Source organism: Sphaeramia orbicularis, chromosome 13, assembly GCF_902148855.1.
Source record: "Sphaeramia orbicularis chromosome 13, fSphaOr1.1, whole genome shotgun sequence".
In the NCBI taxonomy this organism is placed as follows: Eukaryota; Metazoa; Chordata; class Actinopteri; order Kurtiformes; family Apogonidae; genus Sphaeramia; species Sphaeramia orbicularis.
In genome coordinates this window covers 10,735,021-10,758,863 of record NC_043969.1, presented here as the reverse complement: position 1 = coordinate 10,758,863, position 23,843 = coordinate 10,735,021, and the positions used below count along the sequence as shown (strand labels likewise).

Sequence of the window (23,843 nt, the reverse complement as noted above, 5' to 3'; positions counted from 1 at the left end):
TTCTTATGAACCTATTTTTCATGAAGTTGCTAAAATGTCCACTCAGCTGAACACCACACGTTTAATTTTTGACGCACAGAAACATGTATTTACTGATAAACTGTGTGAAAACTATGGGGAGGGCTTATGATTCTGGAGGTTTATGCTCAGGAGAGATCTACATAATGTTACCAATACATATCAGAAAAGATATGTAGTGTCTTAAAACTTTAATAAAGATATGTGTAAAAAAAAAAAATAACAAAAAAACAAAAGGACAACAAAACCCATGAATATACAAGAGAACAGCTCTAGAATAACTGTCCACTGTAGTGACCAGTATGCATGAAAGGGTTAAAGTTGAGTGTTATTATATCAAGAACGGAAAAGTGACTGTTCCATCCAATATGTCAACAACTGAACAAAAACCAAGTATTTCCGTCCGCCGTCATTGATCCAACTCCATGGGTTTTACTGGTGAATCAATGTTGTAGAAGATGACGGTGTTTCCACGGTAACTACGGAGCCTCTGAACGTCCAAATGGGTCATGTCGGATGACCATGAAAAGATGACAAACTGTATTTTACACCAATTATTTACATGTATTGGTAGGATTAGTAGATCAACAGGTATTATACAGTTCAGCTCAGTAGATGCTTTTGGTCGGTGATGGTCTTTATGGGTTAAATCGCAGGTGTCAAACATGCGGCCCGGGGGCCAAATCCAGCCTGCCTAAGGGTCCAGTCTGGTCCTTGGGATGAATTTGTGAAATGCAAAAATTACACTAAGATATTAACAGTCCTTTTAGTTCAGGTTCCACATTCAGAACAATTCAATCTCAGTTGGGCAGGACCAGTAAAATACTATCATAATAACATAGAAATAATAACAACTCCAAAAATGTGTCTTTGTAAATGTAAATATTTTCATGTATTTACACTAAAACAAAGTACAATTTTGCAAAATTGTGAATAACCTGAACAAATATGAACAACCTGAAGGGTCTTAAGAGAAATAAGTACAATTTCAACAATATTCTGTCTGTTATTAAATGTTTTGTGTATTTGTAGATGCACTGTGATCTGTAAGTTATAATATACATGTGTAAATGATAAACTGAGGCAGGAAATCGCTCAGGTGATAGAGCAGGTCGTCCAATAACTGAAGGGTTAGTGTTTTGAATCCCGCTCTATCCTAGTCAGTCCGTTGTGTCCTTGGGCAAGACACTTCACCCTCCTTGCCTCCAGTGCCACTCACACTGGTGTATGAATGTGTCTGAATGTTTGGTGGTGGTCGGAGGGGCTGTAGGCGCGAATTGGCAGCCACGCTTCTGTCAGTCTGCCTCAGGGCAACTGTGGCTACAAATGTAGTTTACCACCACCAGAGGGAGAATGTGAGAGCGAATGAATAATGGATCAATAATGTAAAGCACTTTGGGTGTCTAGAAAAGCGCCATATAAAATCCAATCCATTATTATTATTATTGTTATTATTATTATTATTATTATTATTATTATTATTATTATCATTAATAAAATTACACTTATTTTTTCAGTTTGTTCAAGATCTTCGCATCTGTTGAAAGGGTAGTTTGTCGATGTAAACCTTTTCATAATGCAAATTTACTTTTTTCGCCCTAAGATATAGAGAAAAGTTTGGAGTTGACATTATTTATATATTAACCCTTTCATGCACAGTGGTCACTCCAGTGGACAGTTATTCTCCAGCTGTTCTCTTGTATATTCATGGATTTTTTTGTTTTAGTTCCATATCAGCTAACACAATGGACTCTTATGCAACATCCCAAACACTGCAATTCATACAATCACTATAACTTTGCTGCTCTTGATAAACCTGATCTGCAGTAAAATGTTACGTGTAAATCAATTGCTAATTGTTATTAGACTGTAATTAACAGTTTTCTGGATTTTTTTTCTTTTTTCTTTCTTTCTTTATTTTTTTTGCATGTCCTCCTGAGACCTAGCAATGCATTTTGTCCTCTGTAGGGGACAAAAGTTTGACAGTTTAACTTAAAAAATACTGTTCATTGCAAAGGACCTTCCATTAAAAAATCAATCAATGAAAAAAAATAATTTTTAAAATGTATCTGAAAAAAAATGTTGCATTATGCAGTTTCCAATCAAGACGATTTTTTAATGTAAAAAAAGCTAAAATTGTCAATTTCCTGGGTCTCAGGAGGATATCACGTCCATGAAATGAGTAATAACTAATATTGGAGTATGAGAAAATGTGAGAGAACATCAGATTAGCTGCATTAAACATGTTTTTATTTCATTGTTTTCACACAGTATATCACTTTCTGATTATGGGTTTTAAATGTATGTTTCTTTGCTTCAAAAATTTAACACGTGGTGTCCAGTTGAGTGGACATTTTTTGTAACTCCATGAAAAATAGGTTCATAAAAAAAAAAAAAAAAAAAAAAAAAAAATCAATTGCATTGCTTTTTTCATGCCTAAAGAGGAATAAAAACACTCAAGAAAAAAATATTGACTAACGTTCTGATAATTCGTGCATGAAAGGGCTATTATGTTATTACTTTACTGATTCGGCCCACTTCAGATCAAATTTAGCTGAATGTGGCCCCGGAATGAAAATGAGTTTGACACCCCTGGGTTAAATAAACAGAATCACCATCTCTTGTCACCCTGTCTTTCTTTTTAACGCCAGTCAACCCTGCTCTGTCCTCATCTACAGTCACATGATTTGTCAGTCAGTAACTAAAGCTGCACCCATACAGATAGACTTTGACACACACACACACACACACACACAGATACAGAGTAACACACATACTAGCATATTCATAGTCAAGGACAGACTCATTGAATAAACAAGCACACTCAGACCAAGTCACAAAGGAACGCGTATTAAACCTGCATCAAATTAAACAATTCACTGCAGCAGTGTTTACAGGTACACAAGTGAAGAGCTATGCAGGCGGACACACATAAACACACTATTGGAGATAGTGCATTAAAGATAATGATGCATAATAAATGTTGGATAACAGGATAGCTCTCTTACATAATAGATGGGTTATATCAGATCATGCCAAGATGTGTGTGATTATATGTGGCATAGACCATCTACTTCCTCAATGAAAACCTTAATGTAGTTAACAGTATACACAATACGGTACAGATTTAAAAAGGCATTTTTATTAGAAAATCTTTTTTTTTTTATATATATATAAAAGCTCTATAAAAACACAGTGACATAGAATAAAATACTTCTGGTATTGTCTAAAATAAAAAGAAAAATCTATAAACATTGCTCAATATTACATCTTAAGTACAAAATTCGGTCAACAAAAGTGAGAGAAACTGGTATTACAATCGTTTGTTAGTAGACATGGTGCATTCACAGACGCACAGAGGAAAACAGGCTCATGAGGACGTTTTGCAGTCAAAGGGTTTTCAGATCTGACTGACTGTGCGCTTCTCTTGAACTCCCACACAACATTTAGGACAGGTGTGTGCATGTAGTCGCTCGCTCACTGATCAAGCATTTGGCCTTCGCACTTACGTAACCACTGCAACAACGCATTTATCTTTTTTTATCAAAGGAATCTGAAGTATCATCAACCCCTTGGCCTCCAGTTATAAAGGAAACTGCTTCAAACAAGGGCTTACACACTAGCAGGAATCATGACGGTGTGGAAAACTACCTGAAATGTAAGACTTACATTACGCCTAATGTCTTTAAATTGCAAAACTAAAGAATGAAAGATGATCCTGCAAGATTTATACCATAACGTGCATTAAAAGAGGAGTTGTGAAAATTTAACTGAGGAATAAAAAAGTCCAAATACAGCTCCTTATGGCAGCTAACACCTTATTCATTCTGACTTCTTACATGTCAGTATCTTGATGATGTCAGATGTATGTTGTAACTAGTTGATTTACTTGATACTTGATTGTAACGGACGCATGTCTAAAACAACAGGTACAGTATTTATTGAAAGTAAATTGATGATTTCCCTCCAGTCGGCTCCTACAATCAGGATTAACTTATTTCTTCCTGATTTTCTGTACTCCACTCCCTCAAAATGTATTCCCCTTCCTGTTTCAAAGGCTCAGTCTTCATCGCATGCATTGCTTTTTCTCTTTGTTCTTATTCAGAAACTCTGAAGCTGAAATTTTAACAGCGTTTTCACTTTAACAATGTGCATGTTTTTGACTCAGCAGCAGCAGCGCTCACTTCATCTGGTCTCCTCTTGGCAATACTGGGGAGTCTAATCCAAGGGTGCCATCTGGGCATCCTTCCAGCGAACTTTCTGGCTGGCTTCATATCAGTTTCTCTTCCTCTCTTTCTGTTCCCACCTCCTCAGTCTGAGTCGTCGCCACCATCGTCGTCTGAGCTTCTCTCATCTTCTTCTGAGGAGCTGGAGTCTGGAGTGCTGGGGTCTGAGATCATGCCATCTGAACTGTCAATCTCTATGGAAGTCTGTGATAGGTAGAGATGGACGGCCCTCGACGGGTGGCTGGGACACACAAGCACACATAGGGGATAGGGAGAGACACATGATGGGGATGTAAGGGCAACACAGCACGCACACAGGGATATGCATTCATGCGTAGAAGATTCATGAATGATTTATGTACATGTATGTGCATAATGGGGAGTGGGTAAAGACAAGCAGACAACCACAGCACAAACACAGCAGCAAGGACAAAGGATAGGAGTCACACAGTTGTCCGAAAGCTCAGAATGAAGGTCAGATATTTTGGATTTAAGTCCCCGTGTCCATCTGATTGGATAAAACCCTTAAAAAGTCTGAACTTTGATCAACAAAAAATACTGGAGGGAGGCTTGAACACAGCACCGCATCAGCGTTTAACATTTGTGGCACTTTTTTGCAGAGAGATCTGAAAACCCAACACTGAAGCAAAAAAAAAAAAAAAAAGTCCCCCATGCCCAAGTGAAATATTCTTTCACAAAATAGCTCATTGTTCAAAACAGACAAAAGTCAGTCAGATATTCTATATGTTATCCCTTTATCAGGGAGACTTGGAGAATGATAGAGCAATCAATATGCTGATGAAAAATTTGTGAAAGAATGAAATGTCTGTTTCCAACAAGTGCTGATCAGGTGTGATTAAATGGTAGCACCTTGAATATTTCTGCAGGAGTCACACAGTCAAGCCATAATAACACCATAGAATGTCTGGAAAATACAGTGCTAGAACTTCAGTAGTGAAACAAAACAAGAGATGTGTTCACCAGCGTCCTCCTGTGGATCCAGAAGAACCACAGTGGGTTGGAACAGGTGAATCACTGCCAAATGCAGCTGTTAAGTGCTTTACATGGGTTTGAAACCTCAATAGAAACTGCTCATTCACTGTTTTACAGCTGTGATTGTTTTTTAGTTTTTGTTTTTTTTTTTTCTCTTTTTCATAATATACTGAACAACAAAAGAAATGCAAGTTTTGGTCGTTAATTCAGGCAAGAGTTCAGCTGTCCTGTTGAGTTGTCAACTGAGATACACATTAAAATAAGTGAGTTGTAACCATTGGAGCGTGTGTTTGCAGGCAAACACGACCACGAGTGGGGTTGAGCACGTGTACAAAGTATCGGAGGTCCGGTACGTTTTGAGTGATATGGTAGTAGGAGCAACAAATGGGAGTGGCAATTCCCTTTGTTTATCTGGGGGCTATAAAAAGAAATGGTAAGATTCAAAAGTTACTGCATTACCACGATGCCTCGCCTTAACAATAATCTGAGAGAACGCACCATTGGTATGCTTGATGCTGGTTTAACGGCTCGCAACGTTGCCAGACGTCTACAAGTGCACAAGTCCACCATCAGTAGGCTGAGGACTCGATTCCGTGACACAGGGACCACTCGGGACAGACCAAGATCCGGAAGACCACGTGTGACCGCCCGTAATCAGGATCGCCATATTCGCTTGGCCCATCTCCGTGACCGTCAACTCAGCGCTTATGGACACAATTCAATGTACTGCCACTGTAAATTTCACAGCTGGATATAAATATCTCATATGAAACCAATATTCATAATAAAACTCCCATATAAACCAACACCGAAACATACTTGCGTTTCTTTTGTTGTTCAGTATATATCAAACATGTGGCTTGTACTGCACTGGTACAGGGGTTGGACAAAATAATGGAAACACCTTAAAAAATCAACAAAATATAATTTAATATGGTGTAGGTCCGCCTTTTGCGGCAATTACAGCCTCAGTTCTCCGAGGTATTGATTCATACAACTTGTGAATTGTTTCCAAAGGAATTTTAAGCCATTCCTCAGTTAGAATACCCTCCAACTCTTTTAGAGACGATGGCGGTGGAAATCGACGTCTTACTTGAATCTCTAAAACTGACCATAAATGCTCAATAATGTTGAGGTCTGGGGACTGTGCCGGCCATACGAGATGCTCAACTTCATTAGAATGTTCCTCATGCCATTCTTTAACAATTCTAGCTGTATGGATTGGGGCATTATCATCTTGAGGTGAAGGTGTTTCCATTATTTTGTCCAACCCCTGTATGTAGGAGCTGAAATGTATTAGTAAGGAAGTAAACAGCAAGAATACACCATTGTTCTACCTCTATCATCAAAACATTAACTCTAAACAGGAAATGTGTTTTAGAGCCCATTTAGCTGAACAGGAAAAGATGAAGTGATAAAACAGCTGTTTCTTTCCAGAAATTGAAGGCACATAGTGATATCACAAAAGCTACGTAATGTGGCTAAAGTTTCGTATCTGCAGCTTCTACACAAAAGTACATTCTTGATTTATTTCTGTTAATGACAACTGCACACCAGCCGGTCCGTGTTTGGTATCCAAAGAGTATGGATGGAGAGGAAGGAGAAAGTGAAGTGTCCAACAGGAAAAGATCCCTAAGAAGGAGCACCACAAGCCCCGACCCCCAGAGTCAGACGGAGACCGAGAGAGGAAGTGTGATTCTTGGACGCCTCTCTCTATCCCCCTCGTCCTCTCCCTCTTGTCTTTGTCTTGGTCTTACCACGCCGTAGGGTCTTTTCTCTCTTTACGTGGAGCCTCCTCGTTCCCTTCCCTCCTCTGTCTTCTCCTTTTGCATCTCCTGCATGACACGATGATGACGAGAAGGACCACAACGCCGGTGATACCACCACCGATGGCCAGCGCAAGCATGAGGAGCTCAGAGAAAGAGGCTGTACATGGAAACACAGGTTCAGGTCACATTCGTCAGGAAGCAAAATCGTAGTAAGAAAATAGATCATATAACTTGCATGGCACTAAATATGAATATGATATATCCCAGCTGTGTCAAACTCATTTAGTTCAGGGGCCACATTCAGCTAAATTTGATTTAAAGTGGGCCGAACCAGTAAAATTATAATATAATAATATATAAATAATGTCAACTCCAAACTTTTCTCTATGTTTTAGAGCAAAAAAAGTAAAATTACATTATGATGATGTTTGCATCTACAAACTATCCTCTCAAACAATGTGAATAATATGAACAAATGGAAAAACGTGTAATTTTAACAATATTATGCTTGTACATTATAACTTACAGATCACAGTGGATCAACAAACACACAAAACATTTAGTAACAGGTGGAATAGTAGTAAAAGTGCACTTACTTCTCTTAAGACATTTCAGGTTGTTCATATTTGTTCAGGTTATTCAGATATTTTTGCAATATTATACTTTGTTTCAGTGTAAATACGTGAAAACATTTACATTTGCAAAGAGAAAAATTTGGAGTTGTGAGTATTTATAGGTTATTATGACCCACCTGAGATTGAATTGGTCTGAATGCGGAACCTGAACTAAAATGATTGTTAATATCTTGGTGTAATTTTTGCATTTCACAAATTCATCCCAAGGGCCAGACTGGACCCTTTGGCGGGCCGGATTTGGCCCCCGGGCCACATGTTTGACACCTGTGATATATCCCATCATAGTTAAAGGCATTATATGTAAGACTTTCCCTAAAAACATGTTATAACTAGGGGTGTGTATTGGCAAGAATCTGGCAATATGATACAAATCACAATACTAGGTTCACGATACCATATATCACGATATATCATGATACAGTTAAAAAGGCAATTTTTTTGTTTATTCCTTTTTTTTAAATGATTATTTCCTGGAAGAATTGAATTAAACAAGAAACATGCACACATACTAAACACATTTTTATTTGATCAAAACAGGATCTAATACTGTATCACAAAATGTTCCTGTGTTAAAACTTACATTATGTTTCACAGACATTACAGTTTAAATGTTCATATTCTATTAGTTCAGAACTAACATCATAACATTATTTTGGTGCAATCCCAACAAAGAAAATAACATCTGCCTTTAGGATGCTTCAAATAACCATTATTTAATAAAACATTGTTAAATAATAATAAATATGATATAAACAAAATAAAAAAATCAAAAAACAAAAATGAACCTCCACAATATCTGCATTTGAATAAATACGTAAAAATATCAATACAGTACTTTTTAATATCGATACAGTATTGTGAAATGAAATATCACAATATATTGCAGAACTGATATTTTCTAACACCCCTAGTTACAACTCTCCCTCAAGTCATCATTTATGAGCCAGTAGAATTGTGTGTCAGTGTATTTATCTACAGACACTGCCCTCTGCCTGTATTTTCTTTATTCTTCAACTTTCTTTTTGTTTTGCTCTGTTTTTCTGGGCATCCACATTTATTGTGTGTTCCGTCAATAACAATAACAGTGCTGCACGGGGGGTGTGGGCAGGACTCTGTAAAAACTTATACAACTCCGGTTATGTGGCAGCTTCCTCCTTGGCTTTACTCTGTGTGTCTGCAAAACTGAGAATGAAGCTGAGAAACACATATACGAGAGGATGAACCTCGCTGTTTTTTCAAGCTTAGGGCATATTAATAAATAACATTTCACAGCATTGTTTTCACTAATGATGCCACATCTCTTAATTCATTTTGTATCTCCTTCAACCACTGCTGTTCTCTCCCATGGAGGGCATAACCCAGGAAACTGCACATGTAATGATTTTTTTTTAGTTAATTTAACAAGTGTTATGCGTAAAAGACATTAATCTCATAAAAAATGATGTATTATATACAGTGTTGGGAATAATGTGTTACAAAAGTAATACATTACAGTAACAGATTACTTTTTGCTGTAACGCAGTAGTGTGAGGCATTACTAATCAATTTTCAGTCATATTTTACTCTGTACATGTTCAATAGCACTTGCGTTACAACATACTTATCACCCATAATTTAATTGTTCAAATGAAAAAAAAAAACAGCAAGACCATGAGACCTTAACCCGTTCATGCATAGTGGTCGCTCCAGTGGACAGTTATTCTCCAGCTGTTCTCTTGTATATTCATGGATTTTGTTGTTTTAGTTTCATATCAGCCAACATATTGGATGCTTATGCACCATCCCATACACTGATATTGAAAACATTACTGTAACTTTGCTGTTCTAGATAAACCTGATTTAACATGTTCGAGTGTAAATCAATTCCTTGTTATTGTTATTAGATTGTAATTAACAACAAAAGTTTTCTTTTTTTTTTTTTTTTTGGCATATTATGTCCATGAAGTGAGTAATGACTAGCATCAGAGTACACTACAAACACAAAGTTAAGGATATTTCTTTATTTTTTTGTCTTTTTTTTGTTATTTTTGCCATTTGTAAATAAAACTATGTCTGGTCATTAAAAAAATGTCTTTCATTTCAATTCACACACAAAAAAGTAAAAGCGTTGTGCAAGAATCCCAACTGAAAAAAAAAAAAAAAAAAAAAAGCCCAAAAATTAAAAATATCCATAACTTTTTGGTTGTAGTGTATGTTAAAATGTGAGAGAGCATCAAATTAGCAGCATTTAATGTTTTTATTTCATACTTTTCACACAGTATATCAGTATATACATGTTTCTTTGCTTCAAAAATTAAACACATGGTGTCCAGCTGAGTGGACATTTTTGCAACTCCATGAAAAATAGCTTCATAAAAAAAAAAATAATAATAATAATTGCAATGTTTTTTTAATGCCCAAAGAGGAATAAAGAGAAAAATCTTGATTAATGTTCTCATAATGCATGCATGAAAGGGTTAAAGAACCAAAAATGTGGCAGGAAACTTCTATTTCCTATTGGTGTTCAGCCAGTGGGTGAAGATGGCAGAAGACAGTCCATTGTCCACATGGACGTATGCTCATTACTGACCCTAACCCTGCTTTACAGAAGCTAGTTAGCATGATCCCTGTGATCAGCAATGACAAGGTAAGCTAATGTTTCAATGACTAGTTCGAATTCTTTATCAATTATGGATTAATCTGCCTGTGTCCTCGGTGCCACGCCCACTGTTTGAACATGGAAAATGTTGGAAAAAACGCCAGCGTTCCTGCTGGGATTCCAACATCATAGACTGTAGCGCTACTTACTGAACTACAGTGCCTATCATAAGTATTCACCCCCTTGGATGTTTTACCCTTTTATTGCTTTCATAAATCAATCATGGTCAATAAATTTATAATTTGGCCTTTTTCAGACAGAAATTTATTGGAAAAAAACTCCTTAATATCAAAGAGAAAACAGATTTCTACAAAGTAATGTCAATGAAACAAAAATATATAAAGAAAAATAACTGTTTGCATATTTATTCACCCCCTTTTAAATTTAATGGTCTAATACACAGGTGTCAAACATGCGGTCCGGGGGCCAAATCCGGCCCGCCAAAGGGTCCAATCCGGCCCTCGGGATTAATTTGTGAAATGCAAAAATTACACTGAAGATATTAACAATCAGTGGTGTCAAAATCATTTTAATTCAGGTTCCATATACAGACATATACAGTCTAATTAGATTTCAAGTGGGTCAGACCAGTAAAATATTATCATAATAACCTATAAATAATGACAACCCAAAATTATCTTTTTTTTCTGTAAAAAAGTAAAATTACTTGAAAATGTTTACATTACCAAACTATACTTTTACAAAAAACGTGAATAACCTGAACAAATATGAACGAACAGAAATGTCTTAAGAAAAGTAAAAGCAATTTTACCAATATTCTGCCTGTTACTAAATGTTTTGTGCAATTGTAATACACGTGTAAATTATAAACTGATAAACCGAGGCATAATATTGTTTAAATTGCAATTGTTTTTCTTAAGACAATTCAAGTTGTTCGTGTTATTCAGATTTTTAAGGAAACTTTGTCGATGTAAACCTGATCATTATATAATTTTCCTTTTTTCACTGTTATTATTTAACTGATTCGGCTCACTGGAGACACCCCTGGTCTAATACAATAGAGGCCCATCTAATTGATGCCAACAGTCTCAAAATTAGTTAAATGACGATCACCTGAGTGGCGTGGGTGTGTATAAAACACCTGTGTCTGGAGGGTTCAGAGCCTGGTTGATCAGTATTCCTGGCTACGATTACACCAAGGGGGTGAATACTTATGATAGGCACTATATCTGTCCACATGCTTTTCTATCTCTTGTATTGTGGTGTGTGTGTGGGGGGGGTGTTTCCGCTGCGCATGCACCATTTATGACATGACAGTCATGTAACGCATTCCAGTTCTGTGACTAATATTGTAAGGTAAGGAATTACTTTTAAATAAGAGTAATCTGTAATGAATTACTGTTTGGAAGTAGCTTACACAACACTAATTACACAAGATTTATCTACTAACTAGTTTGTAGCTGCATGTTTCTTGAAAAAAATAACGCAACTTTTTTAGTATTGTTCTGTACAGAGATAGAAAAGATATGTAGCCTACGTATACTGATATATATACAAACGCACACAAATGTTTCATATACAAATCCAAATGCTGACCTGTGGTGACAACACGAAGTCGAATTTCACCAACCGTCCCGTGGACATCTGGTGGGTTCTTGACCTGGCAGATGTAAGTACCGTTATAGGTGAACTTCACCTGCCGGATTATGATGGAGGCATCACGGCCCATGACGTCACCAGCCCAAACAACTTTCTTCCTGAAAGTGCCTTCTATAGGAGGGTATGGTTTCTGCTGATAGTGAAAGACCTAAATGTGGGTTTAAAATGAGAACAATGAGTTTGGATCGACAAAAACACAAAGTCATGCATAACTAGAGCTGGTGAGACCGAAATGTTTTCTTACTCCCACATGCAGAGAAAGGAAGATAAGACTCAAACCCAGACCTGCTGCATCCTTTTCTCTCAATTCTAACTATGCACACACACACATACACACACTGATACACACAGGCTGTCTAGGCTGCTCCGTGGGGAGCCCGATGACTCACCAACTCCTTTCTCTTTCAGCTGAGGGGGTGGATGCTCCCTGACACAACCAGGGACTTTTAAGGTTTGGTTTCAGTTCCCCACATATAAATTAGCATGCACACATACTCACCGACTCCTCTCTGCCATGTGAAAGAGGCCTGAAGGTCCATGAAACAGTTAAGGCAGAAGGATTGATAGGAGCAGTAGTCTGGAAAGTGCATTTCATACGAATATCTGTCCCGTTCACTGCCTCCAAGTCCCCAGATGTGTATATTCGTATCCCGCCGACCTGCAGCACACCTGTGATATGCAAACATATAGCACCGTGGTAAAGTTGACTTCTAGAGCAGAACATATACAAAAACACAGTGCAAGGCGTGTGGATTCATCATTAGTACATTCCTGCAAAGGGAGAATATGCAGCGTACCTAGTGACCCTACGTCCACCTACGCAGAGCTGTTGGAGGAAAAATCACTAACTGTAAGCTGTCTCTGCAATACATATGGACATCATATACTGAGATCCAAATACTGGACAGAGTGGTAAGAAATGTGAAATGAGTCAGTGACCAGAATCCTTCGAAATACCTGCTTCTTTACATCTTGAAAACACAAACTGACTTTAGATCAGTAGGCTAAATGTGTGAGACTTTAAGAATAATAGTCACTTAAACTTGGCAGCAGCTGGTGGCTGAAAGTGAGAGTGGCTGTATATTATATGGATATAGACTATATCAATCTTTACTATACGTAGTAGACCTATTAGATGGAAAATGAATGGAGTGGAAGAGCAGAGAAGGATATTGGCAACGATTTGGCTCTTCTATATAATGATGGATGGGCTCCCTAGAATGGAGTTACTACTGACACATACACACACATGCAGTGTGCAGACCTGCTCACACATGGATTCACAGTCCCAGGAACAGACGTGATTAAAGCCGAGGCACAGTCTGGCAGCTGGTCAACATCACCCCAGGAACCAGACCATTGTATCTCCCTTTTGCCAAGACTGCAGACTCCTATTTTCACACACAGCCAACCTCATACTTATTTCAAAGCCACTGGTGAGATTATGTGTGTGAGAGTCTGCGTCTCTTTAGAAGTTTCAGCGAGTGCAGGTCCAAATCACCTGGTCTATTTATAGAGCAAGCTCTATCCGGCATAATATTATCAGGAGCCATGTCTAGTCTTATTAAAGTCAACGCCTTCTCATAACAGACTGTTCTGAGCAGCCACCAGGCTGTCGGAGTAGCCAAGGCCTGTCCTCTGATGGTACTGCCACACTCCATATGAGGAGCCTGCAGAACAAGCCAAACACAGATGAAAGCTGTGAGTACCAGAGACAATTCGAACACAAGAGGCTTCTGTGGATTACCTCAGTGCATGTGTCATCCCCGACCTCAGTTTTATGCCTGATGTTTGTTTTTTAATATGCACCACCCTCTAAAAAGATGGATTTTAAGCAAGTTGGCTACACTGAATGGCAACATAAGACTTAAAACACAGAAATTTGAAGTATTAAGGAGGGCAAATTGAGCTGTGTAGTTATTTCTGTGTTACAATCACAGTGAGAATTAAGGCAGAGAGTTTGCTGGGAAAATGTCAGCGGGGTCTAGACTCCTCAGGCAGCATGTTCTCTTCCTTATCAGGCTGGCGAGAGTTTCCTGTGGGCTAAGATGAGAGAGAGGGCCGGCCAGACGCCCTCTCACAGTATTGAACAGACAGGCTTCTCTCTCATCGCCAAACCCTGACAGAACTCTAACAGCCTAATGTGTTTTAAATGAGCTCGATGAAACTTGGGAGGAGTGTGCAAGGATGTGCAACACTCACACACAAAATGCAAAAAAAATGTCCACCTTTGTAAACCATCAGGTCATTTTTCAGACATCATAATATCATATTAAAATCCAATCTTTCTCTAAATGACAAAAAGTGCCAACGTATTGAAACTGCTACATAGGCTTGTTTTAAACTAAGTTTTTATCAATAAATCCAAGGCAGGTTACATGCATCAAGAAATTGCTGTTTAAGCTGAAAAATATGTTAAAATTATTTGTTTATGTCATAAAAAACATCAAAAATCATGCTTGCCTTGAAGGAAATTTCACCTCCCTCTGATGGATAGACTCTGAAGTGAATTAAACTGCCTGTGTTTTCAATATTCATTAGGAAGACAGCATCACCACTGGCTGGATCTGTACAACCAGTAATGAGTCCTTCCCTGGGAGAACCTCAGGTGTATGTGTGTTCAAATCATGCAAAGTATCCAAACCACAATGTAAAAGGCTCATATTCCATCTAACGTTTGGGAAATAAAGAGACAGGACAAAAGGAATAAGAAAGGAAGCAGAAACTTTCAATTGCTTGTTCAGAAAATAACTGCTACTCCAAATAAGTGCCTTATTTTCAACCAGGAAAAGATACATTTGTCATAAATATATTTGTATGCAGTCTAATTTCTGGGAAGAGTAGTGCACTCAGAAATTGGCAAAACATTTACGTGCAATGCCTGTACTCTTATACTGAACCGTTTCACGATGATGCTTGATAAATCCACAGTGAACATGTAGGTCCTCCAGGCTGTAACACCTCATTTCACATTTCTCCCTTAAACTGTCTCCTGTATTTTCAGCACATGCATTTGAATAAGCATTACTAATCTCCTTTGAACAACAAAAAAAAAAGTAAAAATGCCTTTAACTACAGTGTCTTTTGACGCAAGCTGAGCTGATTAAAAATTAACGTTAATTAGAATCTTCTGAAAGCAGAATTAGTTGATATTAGCGAAATGATAGAACAGTTTAGAATATGCACAGTGCCTCAATTACAGTAATAATTTGTCCCAGCAGCTAAAAGTACATGATCACTATTTAATCGGTCGTTAAGAGGCGCTAATTTGTGAAGACGATGTATGCCATTACATGAGTGAAGGCATTAAGAGCGTACAATTTTCGCTTATTTAGAAAGAGCAAAGAGACAAATAAGCAGAAATGTGAAAGAGTGCCTAATCGACAAACAAGAGCTGAATGATGGAGCAGATGAGTGACTGAGAAACAGGATAACACACAGACTTGGACTTAAGTGCAGTCTGTAAGAAGGAGATAAGCTAATACTGTTTGTTTATTTGCGTGTTTGTTCATCTTTCTTTCAGTCCATTCCTCTTCTCCATCATGTCTTCAGTTGAGTTGTTGGTTGTTTATGTCTGAACTTCCTGCCTGCGTGGTCAACGCTGACCACACCCAGCGTCCAGAGGCAGACAGAGCTTTCACAGCTTATTAACATGGAGTAATGTGCCCTACTGAGGAGGGTGGGACCAAAGTTCAAACAAATACGATGCAGGATTATTATCACATCGTTACAATGTATAATGGGAATTTGTCCTACTTAAGTCTTAATTCCCAGACGGATTTCATGAAATCATGTTGTATGTCATGCCAGTTCTTATGGCATTTGGCGTGCTACACGTACGTGTTTTTGTCCTTTGGCATGTTATTCAACGCCAGTTGATTGCGTGTCAATTAACGCCAAGGTCTCCGGTTCACATAACCCTAACCCAGTGGTTCCCAACCTAATTTGGCTTGTGACCCCATTTTAATGTCACAAATTTCTGGTAATCCCAGACATTCAAAATGGAGACATTTTTTTTGCTAAAACTAATTTTGTTTTGATCATGTAATAGTTTGCTATACTATGTTGCAGATAAATGTCAATTTTAGATGTCATTTAGTCTATATAATGTATATTATGGACGGAGGCAGAAAAGCCAGGTGTAGATTACTGCACAAAGTGAGAATTTTATTTTCCCTGGTCAGGATATGTACAGTCAGTCCAGCTTGGATTTACAAGGCTGACAATTAATACTGAGCAAACAAGAACTCAAACTATGAATTATGAAAGAGCTGCAGCATCTGAAACCGACCACAATGAACATTTGAAAGATAAACAGAACCACAGTGCTTCAGTTTCAGCTTCACAGTTTGTCATGTCTTTTATGTTTTGGGATTGTTTCTGTCAACTCACCATATATTGTTTTTTAGTACATTTTTTATTTATTTATTTATTTTTTAATCAATTACTAGAAATTTCAGGTGACCCCATTTGAATTCCAGGCGACCCCACGTGGGGTCCCAACGCCAAGGTTGAAAAACCCTGCCCTAACCCCTAACCCAAACCCTCAGTGTGTGGTATTTGACACGGCATGAACATTCACATGGAAAGCTCATAATGTATACAGATAACACACCAATTAACACCAGTTAACCCATAAAGACCCGAGCAAACACCTACATATATAAACTGTTTAATACCTGTTGATCCACTAATCCTATCAATACATGCAAATAATTGGTGTAAAATGCACTTTATATAATCTTTTCATGGTCATCAGACATGACCCATTTGGATGTTCAGAGGCTCCATAGTTACCATGGAAACATCGTCATCTTCTACAATATTGGTTCACCAACAAAACCCTTGGAGTTGGATCAATGACAGTGGATGGAGACACTTGTTTTTACATTCAGTTAGCAATACCTTTGCTGAAAAAAGTAACATTTTCTTCATTTTTCTCGGTTTTGATATAATTAACTTTGAATTTCCTCAGTTTTCATGAACATCTACATGATCTGTGAATTAAATATAGGAAAATACATGATTTACACCAAAAAATACAAAATACAGCAGATAATTTAAAAAAAAAAGATAAATAAGTTAAGAAAGGTGGAAATAGAGAAAAATTCATTTGGGAACTGCCACAAAAATATCACTGGGTCTTTATGGGTTAAAAGTGCCATGTGTATTTACGCGTTGTAATTCCTTAGACACTGTCTGGTGTGTTGTTGTATTGCAGAACAACAGGAAAAAAATCAAACCACACATTTTCATTTTACTGCAAAGCCCCTCATGTTACTGGTTCTACTACAAACATGCTGCAAGAGTTGGTGGTATTTATTAAAGTGATCAAAAGGCTTCAGATCAAACCGAGAAAGAAGTGGAAGCAAAAAGATCAAAACCAAAAGGGAGAAAAAAATCTCATTACTGACCACTTTTTTTTATTTTTTTTTTTTTATAAAGCAGTAATAAAGCTTAATTTTCAGTCAGATAGTGTCTCCCTGCTTCTCTTATTGAAGTTATTGTTAAGCATGTGAATGAGCTCTACTACATTTCACTGGTAATTAAAAAGCCCAAATTAGACTCTTTGTGTAAAGTGTGCTGACACGACGCTGCTGATTACTTGAACTTGAAACTATTGTCTCTTCAGTGAATACTTTACCATGTGGGGGTTCACCTAAGGTCAGCATCTTATCTATTACAAACTTCTGGAGAGCAGTTCTGCATGTGTGTAAACTCCAGATGTTTCTATTCATAAAGAGATACAGTGTTAAGAATAGGTTGTATCCTTTTGTAATGCTATTTTTGAGCTTGTGTGTGTATGTGTATTTGCAAAGGACTTCACACTGGCATAAGTCCAAGGAGTCGGCACGAACATGCACATGCACATGCCCATGCACATGCACACACAACAGCCTTTTTCGTCTAACAGTACCGGTGTTGGAATCAGTATCTGTCAATATGTGAGATTTATCACAATAAAATGAACTTGCTGAACCTTTAATGCACTTTATTCCACCTGTCAACACTGTGTGGGATAAACAGCACTGCTCCACTGGCCTGTCTGACGAAAAAAAGAAGCCAAACACTTTCATCTACTGTACAATAATCAAACAGAGGCCACTCAAGAGTGATTAGCTTTACTTGGCTTGGCAGTCATCCCAAGATTGTATATAAGCCTCTTAAATAACCAGGAAAAAATATGCAATTTGGGTTTGACCTGCGCCTATGATATTTCACCCACTGTCAAAGTGTGCTGACAGGTATTAAAGTGCATAACCCTTTCCACAGATGCTTTACAGTGTCTTATGTCTTATGTGATACACAACTGCAATGCAGAGCAAAGGCGAGGTCTAGGAGAACTCATTTCCATCCCACTATTACTGAGAGGAACGACTCTGAGCTGGTTGCATCAATCAGAACGGTCAAGGTTGCAATATTATGCATCGCATTTATTAAATAGAGTAAAAAGAATCAACTCCAGAGTCCGCTGCCAACAGAAACAATTCCATAAGTGTAACCTGAGCCAAAATAATCACTGCCTTTTTGGATTCCCCAACTTTCAATGAAATCTACATTTTCAGGTATCTTTGTAACTTACAGATAAGTAGGCCCTTGTTCACAGTAGTTGCTTTCCATTGTACATCTGCACAATACTTTACCGATATTTACTAAATGTCAAAAAAACAGAAGTGCGTTATGTCGGTTTTACCATTAAATCACAAATGCGATGATTTGTTTCTTTATTATCGCGAGATGACACGAGAAGTCATTCCATAAACATGGCGACGAACATAAATATGGTGTTGATTTACAGATATATTCATTATTATTATATATTACCCCTCTATTTTGTACTAAATTAAAAAATGATTGGGTTTCCTGGTGTGTCAACATGTTTCTTCTTCTTCTTCGCTTGTTGTAACGTCCATCAACATCCATTTTTTTAATTCATCTGACTATAATTGCGAAAAAAGGTCTCTCCATTGCAGTTTTGCGTGATATACCATTTACGCTACGCCTGAAAAACGACCTCTTGCCAGCGCAAAAATTCTTAATCGAAAAATTTGACTTTTGGCGAAATTGTCGTTTTTCCATTAGGTAAATTTTTATGCGCTAGTTATATTTGTGCAATTTGAGGATCAATGAAAAAGTGACTGGTGAAAACATTATCGCACCAGTCGAGAACGATGGAATTTTCAAAACACTCTATTCTAGGTGTTTTGTTTTTTTTTTTTAACAGGGATTGGTTTTTATTAACAGAAGCTTTTACAGTAAGATAAGGCACATTTTACAGAAAGAACATACATAAATATATAAACTTACAGATACACCACACAGGGATGATTTTTAAAAAATCAGAAGAAAGAAGAAGAAACTAGAAGCACTCGGAGAGCGCAGACCTCCGCCAAGGCTGATCAGTGGCCCCCCCCGTGGGCTCCCCCCACGCCAAGGAGGTTATGTTTTTGCCAGGGTTTGTTTGTTTGTTTGTCTGTCTGTCTGTTTGTCTGTCCGTTAGTGTGCAACATAACTCAAAAAGTTATGGACAGATTTTGATGAAATTTTCAGGGTTTGTTGGAAATGGGCCCCCCCGTGGGCCCCCCCACCCCCGATCACCACCAAAATTTAATAATTTCTTCCTTATCCCATTTCCAACAAACCCTGAAAATTTCATCAAAATCTGTCCATAACTTTTTGAGTTATGTTGCACACTAACGGACAGACAAACAGACAGACAAACAAACAAACAAACCCTGGCAAAAACATAACCTCCTTGGCGGAGGTAATAAATAAAAACTAGAAAAGTACTCGGAGAATGCAGACCTCTGCCAAGGTAGATCAGTGTGCCCCCCCCCCCCCCCCCCCCCATTCACCACCAAAATTTAATTATTTGTTCCTTGTGCCAGTATAAACAGTTCCTGGCATTTTCATCCAAATCCATCCATAACTTTTGGAGTTATCTTGCACACAGACAGACAGACAAACTAATGCTGGCAAAAACATAACCTCCTTGGTGGAGGTAAAACTCAAATCAAAACAAAAATATTACAAGAACTTTTCCCATCCCACCCCCCACCCCTCGTATAGCTCTCAATTTCCTTTCATTTATATACCTACATAGTGTATGTACATAGTGTATACTTACACCCTATTCTAGGTGTGTTTTGCCGTGCACACAGGTATGCTTGGTATTTTGAAGTCCACCTATAACTGCTTAGCAAATACATATAATGTAAACTAAAGGACATGCGCGTCTCGTTGCACAATCCTTGTCCTTGCCAAAAGTACACAGTATTAACAAAGCTTTTATGAAACAAATATGAATACATTCATGAGCCGGTGTTTCATGATGGTGCAGGATATCAGAGTATGACTAATCAGTGAGAGGGGTTTCCGTTAGTGTTACTGTAAAATGTTGTCCTTTGGTCTTAGTTTAGACTTTAAGAGAAGAGGAAAACGCTGCAGGAGAAATCAAGCAGCTGCCAGGACTATCTGAATCAGGAAATTGGTTTCATTACATTATTTCCTAGATGGCGTGTTTGTGCCTTTCCTCTCTTCATTATGCCTCAAAAACAAAGGGACCACTGGAGGAAACTTGATTCTCTGTTGCACCGGTTTTGGAGGAAACACTTAGGACTGGACCAAACACACAAAGACCTCAGCGGATTACAAAGAGCCTCTTCTCTCCTTTGTGAGAGATTTCGCAAGCCCAGGTTAGTTTTCTTTTTTTAACAAGGCCTGTCTTTCATGCAAAGATGGATGCAGGGCTGGGAATACCAGGTTCAGGTAACATGTGCGTTCACATAACTGGACTACACAGAGATGAGGGAGTAATGGAGGGATCCCCTGATGCCAACACAGATACATGTATATGTTTTTCTGTATCCCGTCTACATGCATTCAGATCTTATGAACATAAAGCAAGCAGTTGTCCCAAAACAATATACGGACAAAACATTCCATCTTATCTCCACTGACAGAAAATCTACCGTCTGTCGCTTCCTGTTTACACATAATCATAAACAAAGTGAGATCCATAAACAGATAGGGTTTGTTGTTGCTGTTGTCGTCTTCTTTCACTTGATGCAGATGAGTCTGACTGGACAGATTCCTGACTTCTATAGCATCGATTACAAATCTGGTTTTATCACCCAACACCAGGGCCGTAAAAAGAGTGCTAAATGATGTTATTCAATAAAAGGACTGATACTTGTGTAAAACAAACGGTCCAATGGAAGCATCATGTAAGTTATTCAAATCTGTGTAAGAGTAAAGGTTATCGAATTACTATTTTTCATATTCAATGTGGATTACATAATAAATAGTCCTTCAGAGCACAACCTCTCTTAGGTCTGAGATCATATAAATATAGTATTAATACAGTCAGAATGGTAATGTCTCTGTATGGATGTAACTTCAAGGAGTGATATTTTGCTTTTTTTCAAATGGAATTATGCATTTTAAAACATTTCCCTGTGGTCTATATAAACTGTAAATGCTCTGCTTGGGTCTGAATTCTTCATTAATTCAACTCCACAGGTCCATCTTCAACCCTATTTCTGAGTAATGACACCAGAAAGGTCGATTTGAGCGCTGGCCCTTTAAATGCAAATGTCCCGCCCCCTCCAGGTTGTTGACCGTGCTGTTCTGTCCCGTTCAGCCACTTGTACTCGTTAATACAACCAACAACTGAACATTTGAACATAATTGAAGTTTGGACATATTTTCAGTATGGACTACAACCGTTGCTACGGAGAAATGTTCGTTGGAAGTCTTGTCCTTGTGCAGGTGTCGTGACATAACTAGATATAGACAAAACAAATTAAGAAGGAATTAAAACAGGTTGTAGAAATCCACTCGATTTTTGCCAAAATTAATATAAAGATAGCTTTGCAGCACCTGGAGGGTTCAAATTCAAACTTTATGAACTATTAGGGTCCAAATACACAAATAAATGTACCAAAGATTATTTAAAGTGGGTTTAGCAAAATATAGCAAAAATACAGCATCGCTATCTTTATATTAATTTTGGCAAAAATCAAGTGGATTTCTACAAGCTGTTTTAATTCCTGCTTAATTTGTTACGTCTATAACTAGTTACATCACGACATTTGCACATATGATGTCAAGACTTCAAACGAACATTTCTCCAAGTACAACATAATTGTTCATCAGCAGCAGCGGTTGTAGTCCATACTGAAAATATATCCAAACTTGGAACCAATTACCTAAAATGTTCAGTTGTTGGTTGAACGGGACAGAACAGCACAGCCAACAACCTGGAGGGGGTGGGGCCTGAAGTGGCTCATTTATATTTAAAGGGCCAGCGCTCAAAACAACCTTTCTGGTGTCATTACTCAGAAATAGGGTTGAAGATGAACCTGTGGAGTTGAATTAATGAAGAATTCAGACCCAAACAGAGCATTTACAGTTTATGTAGACCACAGGGAAATGTTTTAAAATGCATAATTCCATTTAGAAACTAGAAGCACTCGTGCCCCCCCCCCCCCCCCCCCCCCCATTCACCACCAAAATTTAATCATTTGTTCCTTGTGCCAGTATCAACATTTCCTCAAATTTTCATCCAAATCCATCCATAACTTTTTGAGTTATCTTGCACACCGACAGACAGACAAATCAATGCCGGCAAAAACATAACCTCCTTGGCGGAGGTAAAAAGTTAAATATCACTCCTTTAGAAAAAAGTGGACCAAAGTCTCAAAATTGCATGGCCTACATTGACAGAGGTTTGACTTTCTGCAGGTTAATGCCTACTAGTTCATGTAAACCTTAGGTATGAAATGTAGCACTGCAGAGACATGTACCAGACACTGTGTTTGGATGGAGAAATGTCAAATATGAGCTAATTTTAAGAAAAAGATTTTTTTGTTTGTTCAAAGACAAGTGCAAAATAATTACATGAAAACGTTATCAAATTAAAACGTTAATACTTTTTTTTTTTTTTTACACCTATAAATTACAGTTTCTACAGAACTTTATGAAAATGTGACTTAAATTTCTTGCACTTAACTTTTAAGTCCAAACAGAGACCAAGCATCAATTTTTTTTTTTTTTAACACTTTCTACCTCTCCGTTTTTTTCCACTCCTCCTGTTTCCTCCAGCCCAATTGTAATTTATCAGGCGGCGGTGTCCAGAGGAAACGTGTAGTGGGTGAGTGAGGATAAGAGTTTAATCCATCAAACCTCTTTCACTCCCACCTCTCTGCTGACGCGACAACTTCGCCAATGGATTACAAACTCCTGAGGGGAGGTCCTTCAATCCAACTTACCCACAACCTATTGGCATCTATAGGACAGAGAGGTCCAACCCTCCATAGACTGTATTGACTTCACTATTACCTCCAAAGCTCAACTAGACATATGTTTAGTGTCCTGTGGTGTTGTGAGTCAGAGGGAATCCAGTCCTACTGCCACTTCCAGTTCATGGGCTTATGAATAACTCAGTATATACACAGGTCAGAAACCACAGCAGAAGAGAAACAGAGATCTGCCCTTGTATTCTCTGCTTTCAGTCCAGTGTTTAGACTTTAACTGGCAAAGTCGACATGACTAGCAGCAACATCTCACATATTCCATGCATGTCGCCAACAGTGTGGGAAAGTGAATCATTCTGAAAACTCCACAACTTCTGGCAGAAAGTAAATATGCAACCAAGTCTTTGAAATTATATTTCCAAAGAGCACAATTTAAGAGGAGTTGAGGAGGGTTTGATATATGAGTTACTGCTTTCATTGGTGTAAAACCACCTTAAAGGGAGAATGTTTCCATGACTTTAGAATAAGTTGTTTCATTTCATTTATTTCGTTCATGGGTGTTGCATTTCATCAGCAAACATTCAATAATCATCCAGTAAACAAACATGTACACACCCATGCTCAAAAAGGAGCAGGATGAAGAAAATCTTATATTTCCTTCCCCTTTCTAAATAATAATAACCTTA

General features: G+C 37.9%; 1 protein-coding gene across 2 annotated transcripts in view; it reads right to left on the bottom strand.

Annotated features, from left to right (window-relative positions):
- The window catches only part of LOC115431314 (myelin protein zero-like protein 2), a 119,484-nt gene that overhangs the window by 77,404 nt on the left and 18,237 nt on the right, over nt 1-23,843 (bottom strand). Inside the window, exons 2-5 of one of the 2 annotated variants that reach the window (XM_030151574.1) lie at nt 12,399-12,568; nt 11,837-12,047; nt 6,995-7,163; nt 3,139-4,485 (exon numbers count right to left, since the gene is read on the bottom strand). In XM_030151574.1, coding sequence (XP_030007434.1) covers nt 4,329-4,485; nt 6,995-7,163; nt 11,837-12,047; nt 12,399-12,568 — 707 coding nt within the window. In that variant the 3' untranslated portion in view covers nt 3,139-4,328. Of the gene's footprint in view, nt 1-3,138; nt 4,486-6,994; nt 7,164-11,836; nt 12,048-12,398; nt 12,569-23,843 lie in introns of those variants that run through there. The other variant, XM_030151573.1, reaches the window with a different exon arrangement.